Source organism: Mustela putorius, unplaced genomic scaffold (genome assembly GCF_011764305.1).
Source record: "Mustela putorius furo isolate JIRA1106 unplaced genomic scaffold, ASM1176430v1.1 tig00000127_pilon_pilon_pilon, whole genome shotgun sequence".
Lineage (NCBI taxonomy): Eukaryota > Metazoa > Chordata > Mammalia > Carnivora > Mustelidae > Mustela > Mustela putorius.
In genome coordinates this window covers 5,410,263-5,416,196 of record NW_025421288.1, presented here as the reverse complement: position 1 = coordinate 5,416,196, position 5,934 = coordinate 5,410,263, and the positions used below count along the sequence as shown (strand labels likewise).

The 5,934-nt window shown below is 41.0% G+C and overlaps 1 protein-coding gene across 1 annotated transcript; it reads left to right on the top strand.

Annotated features, from left to right (window-relative positions):
• Positions 1-1,473: 1,473 nt before the first annotated feature.
• Positions 1,474-2,436, top strand: LOC101689310 (olfactory receptor 5A1-like). The gene has a single exon (XM_004777673.3). The coding sequence runs from the start codon at positions 1,474-1,476 to the stop codon at positions 2,434-2,436; it is 963 nt and encodes a 320-aa protein (XP_004777730.2).
• Positions 2,437-5,934: the final 3,498 nt, after the last annotated feature.

The following is a 5,934-nucleotide window of genomic DNA, read 5'->3' as shown; positions in this document are numbered from 1 at the left end:
GAGCAGAACAGGGTAAAGGGGAACAGAAATGAAGTGAAGAGTGAAATTAAATGAATATGCATGTACATGTATGCAGTTATATTCATAGTATATGCAATTGTACATATATCTGAAAGAATTAAACAACTGTTTTTGCCATCTTTACTTTTGCTTTCAAAGATCTCTCACAATTGCCCACCTCCCACTGTCACTCAAATCTAGACTTTCGTTAATCTTTTAACCCTGCTCACTCTATGCTCCTACGGGTCTGACATTTTTTAAGGTGTCCCAAGTACTATCCTCTCCTCTGCTTTTGCAACTGATTTTCCCATCTTTAATATAAAGTTCTCTGAATCAACTGCCACCAACCCCCCTCACACACCAAATTTTCATCCTGCTAATCCTTTGTTCACTGTTGGAACCCTCCTCAAACACATCTCTCAGAAGCCTCCAGCTTCGGTGCCCAGGATACAGGCATCGTACAAACACTTCCCTCAGGGCACCTGTCACATTGTGCTGTGGTTATCTGTTTCCTGTCTGTCCCATGCCTTATGCTGAATATTTTGAACATAATAGTGAAGTTTTATTCCTTTCTACATCATCCGCATTTAGCTCTAGCAAACATAGGTTTGTGATCCGTTGATAATATTTGTGCTAAATGAGGACTGGTAACTTCCTAGTGTTGAATTTTTTTAAAAGAGTTATTGTAGAGAGATGAGTGTGAGCATGGAGGGGGAGCAAAGGGAGAGAGAGAAAGAGAGAGAGAAGCAGACTCCACGCCGAGTGTGGGGCTCAATCTCACGACCCTGAGATCATGACCTGAGCAGAAATCAAGAGTCAGATGCTTAACCAAGTGAGCCTCCCGGATGCCCTGAACTTCTATTTTTAACCCTTTTCTTTAATCTTTAAAAGGGATGCCAGTCTTTCACACCTCTACATGCTTCATTCCACTGATTAAAGGAGAAAGAACACCTTGACCCCATAAGAGCTGGTCAGAACAAATTATGATGATAAGAAACACAGAACAGCCTCTCTGGGTATTTCTATTTCTACATATTTATTTTCTTTAAAAAAAGGAAAGAAGTATCTAGCACAAATCTGAGTAATTCAATAATCCAACCACAGTGCTTAGAAGCAAGTGAAAAAAGGGGAGGTATTTAGTTCAAGTACTGTTAATAACTTCCTTCAGAAATGTGGTGGCATTGGCAGTGAAGGTGATAATCCAGACAATGCAAAAATGTCAATCCTTTCTGAGCTGTCAGTTTTGCATGAACAGGGTATCAGAATCAGGATGACAATGATCTCCATAAAAGACCCAATAAATGCTGTAGAGAGGAATTCTGCATTGGAAAGAGGTAGGACATTTGCTTTCCTGTGTTTCTTGTGACTTGGGGACTCTATGATTCCATGGCAGAACAAAGTGGTTTCTTCACCTGGATTTTCATTCCCCAGGAATCTCCTTTTGGGGCTCTGCTGGCAGCAGAGGAAAGATCCATGGCTGTGGGAAGAAACATCAGCACGACAACCAATTTCATCCTTTTGGGATTTTCAGAACATCCAGAGATACAGGTTGTCCTTTTTGTGTTGTTTTTGGGGATCTACTCCATGACTGTGGCTTGGAACCTGGGCCTCATTGTCTTGATCCGGTTGGAGTCATGCCTCCATTCTCCCATGTACTTCTTTCTTGGAAACCTGTCCTTTGTTGACATCTCATATACATCCTCCATTGCTCCCAAGATGCTCTGCGACTTCTTCAAGCAGCAGAAGACAATCTCCTTTGTGGGCTGTGCTGCCCAGTTTTTCTTCTTCATTGGTATGGGAGGCACTGAATGCTGTCTCCTGGCAGCCATGGCATATGACCGGTATGCTGCCATCTCCCACCCTCTTCTCTACACAGCCCTCATGTCACCCACCATCTGTTTGGGGATGGCCATTACAGCATACACTGGAGGGTTGCTCACTGGATTGGTCCAAACGAGCTCCATATTCCAGCTGCGTTTCTGTGGGTCACGAGTCATTAACCACTTTTTCTGTGACCTGCCACCCCTGCTTGTCTTATCTTGCTCTAGTACCTTCCTCAGCCAGGTAGTGAACTTTCTTGTTGTGTGTGCAGTGGGTGGGACATCAGCTCTTGTGGTCCTTGTGTCCTATGGCTACATCATTGCTGCTGTCATGAAGATCCGTTCAACCCAAGGGCAGATGAAGGCTTTCAACACCTGTGCCTCTCATCTGACCACAGTAATTCTCTTCTATGGCTCTGGTCTCTTTTCATATCTCCATTCAAGTGCTGGCTACTCACAGGACCAAGACAAGGTGGTGTCCGTGTTCTATGGAGCTGTGATTCCCATGATGAATCCCATTATATATAGTTTGAGAAACAAGGAGATCAAAGATGCATTGAAAAAACTCAAGGACAGGAAGAAGCAGATGTCCTCTTTGTGTCTTGCAGTTCCTTGAGTTAAAAAAAAAAAAAAGTCTTAAGTTCTGCTATATGCAAATAGGCATAATAATAAGTCGGTCACAGAATCTGAGTAATGAAGAAGTTATTTCAAGCAACATCCCTAACCTACATGTCTACTGTCCAATTAGGCTCAACAAAGGTTTTTCTTCCCTTTACCTTTCTTGTCATGGACTGATGCAGTTTTGATTTTGGTCACTTGCAATAGAAAATAAATATTCTTTTTGATGACATTGTTTAGCTCTGTGGCAACAGGCACTGGGCCCAGGATGCCATGTCTTAGAGTCAGCTGGGTCATAGCCCCAGGACCACAAGCATCCACTACAGACCTCTTTACAATATAACACGACTCATACCAATCCACTCACCACTTGACACAAGTTTTCTGCTCCCCTTGCCTTGGATTCCTTCCTACCCAAGCATTGATACGACCAGGAGGGTGACTCTGGTTAACGAACCTGATTGCTCTAACTGGTTGGGTCTAGCAATGGTTGCTCAGAGCCAGGAGAGGAATAGCATACCTCTAAACTATGCCCAAGATGAGCCAATATCATTTGTGTGGCGTCATGAAGTCCACTGAGCCAGAAACAGGAGCCCAGACCAGCAGATCCAAAGTTGTAATGTCACAATGAGCAAAAAGCCGAGATAAGTTTAAGTAAGAAATTAGAGTGCCAAACCTTTCATTTTCGTGACTTAAACCACTTAGTGGTTGGGTGGAACCACCTGGTTTAAGGAATAGGATCAGGGAAAAGAGGCTTCCCCTGGAAACTCTTAATTCCGTATCTGCTCCCTGAACGGTTCTCACTCTTGGTGCTGTGTGGATATTTCCTCTCTGTCCTCACCCCATTCTCAACTTGCTTTCACTCTGGGTTAAAGAGTTTTTATCTTGTCTCCTGTCTCTCTGGAATTTGACCTCAGCCTATCCCATGAATCTGATACCCCTGCTTTCATTTGTATGCTTTATCTCAGAAGGAACCCCACTCCAGGACATGAGATGGGACAACCAAGTCAATGAGCAGACCTGAATGTGGACTTTAAATTATCTTTGATCCTATTTTTACAAGATGGTTCTTGAGCAAAGACAAACATTTCTGAAGTACCGATTCTTTAATGGTTGTGTATATAAGTCGTGGTGAATCATGACAGCCATCCCTAAGTCATTTCAAGTTTGATTCTAAATAGTCTGCTTCAAGCCTTCTTTCAATTCATGCTGTTATTGGTTCTAGTCTCGGACTACATGCATTATTTGCAAAGTGTTCCCCATTCCTTGACTTCTCCAAACCAGGTTAAGAGTTACAGCAGTGTCACAGAAGATTACCTGTTGTATGATTTGATTTACAGGAGATTTATAGAAAAGACGAACTGTAGAAATGGAAACACATTGGTGGTCACCTAGAGCTGGCGGTGGGAATAGGCATCAACCATAAATGGGGATGAGGAAACCCTGGGGGGTGACGGAAGTATTCTAAAACTGGATCATGGAGGTAACTCTGCAATTATATAAATCTGCTAAAAACTCATCATACCTTACATTTAAAATGGGTGAATTTTAATGCATGTAAATTGTGCCTCGATAAAGCTTTTAAAAATAAGTGATAAACTATGAAACAACAACAATAAAACAGGAAGAACAGGAAACCAATGCTGTTAGCTGGCTTTCGAGAGAAGAACAGAAACATGTATTATCCCATTTTTATGCATTAGGACAGTAAGAAACAGTGACATGCCTGATGTCACACAGCTGGTAAGTGACAGAACCCAGATGTGAACCTTAACTCTTTGACCCCAAACCCATGTTGCTGACCCCTCCACTACGTGAACTTTCTTCCCTGTTGTGTGACCTGCCCCCAGTCAGCACCGCTGTGTACAGAGCCATCATGAGGGACTCTGCTCACATTGCAATGTGACCAGAATGCTCATCTGAATGACATGTAAGCAAGAGACCCTCTGAGGTCTGATGTCCTTGGACAGTTCATTTAAGTTGCTGTCATTACTCTCCTGTGAGCGTGGTGTGCTGAGGGCTTTATTTGGTGATTTTGTGTGTTGCTCATCTGGCAGAGACTTACTACTCTACAAGTTCCTACAGATGGCTTTACTTCCTATTGCTATTCAATTAGTCTTGAACAGGGGAAAAAAAAAAAAGAGTTGCCACAATGTGTTCCCATCACATCCTCTCTTTCTACCACCAGCTGTGATGCTTTCTTATTTTGTCTTGGTCCGTGAGTAGTCTTCTCCCTGAGTTGTTAACATCTGTGTAAACTGTTCTCTATTAAAACATAGACGTGACTGGGGCAAACTATGTGCTTAATACATATTTGTCTAATATATGAATAAAATCCAAATTCACTTGGCAGATAATTTTGAGATTTTATGCCAAAGGAAGGGAGTTTACACTTAATAGATGCTTATTATATGCCGGGCATTGTGCCCAGCAGTTTTTAAACATTCTGGTTTTTTTTTTTTTTATTGATTGATTTATTTATTTTAGAGAAAGAGACAGAGAGAGAGAATGAGGAGGGGCAGAGGGAAAAGGAGAAAGAAATCCTTTCACGGAGTACTGAGCCTGACATGGGGCTCATCCCAGGACCCTGACACCATGATCTGAGCCAAAATCAAGAATGGACTGAGCCACACAGGTGACCCAAACTATAACATATGCACAGATTCCTTGCTGAAAAAAAAAGATTTTAACACTAGAGGTAAGAAAATGTCTCCTTTGACCCTAGTTCTCAGTTTCAGTTCCTTCTTGTACTCCCCAAGAGGCAATGACTTGTTATGTTAGCGTGTAAATTTACAGTTTTTCTGCATATTCATATACATTCCAACATATAATATTGCTTTATGTGGCTCAGTGTGTGTTAAATAAATGGTATCATACTGAATAATCCTTCCACACCCTGCTTTTTCCTTTTTTTAATATTTGATTTGATTTTACTTTCTCAGTGTTCCAAGATTCATTGTTTATGTACCACATCAGTGCTCCATGCATACCCTGTTGGGTTCTTTTTTTTTTTTCATTCAACGTTATTTTTTGGAACTCTTTCCATGCAATACATTTAAATCTACCTCAGTCTTTTAAATCATTTCACAGAACTGTCACACCAAAATTCATGTAATTATTCTGCTTTGATGGACATTTGGGTAGTTTCCAGTTTTTGTTAGTTTATTACAAACAGTATTGTAATATACGTGCTTATACATACCTCTTTGTGCTAACGCCCAATTTTTCTGGTAGAAACAGAGAAGTTGAATTGCTATTTATAGGATTTGTCTATTTTTAAACTATAATAGACACTGTCAAATTCTCTCTAAAGTGGCTACCAATGGATATCCCTGCCAATGACATTCTAGGGCACCTGTCTCCTCATACCCTTGATGAAGGATGATATTAACAAAACTTAATTTTTTCCTACTTGATAACCTCTTTATATGTATTCTTTTAATCCTTAAAATGATCTTGCTGGATAAGATTTTTTTATTTACATACAATGTACTAC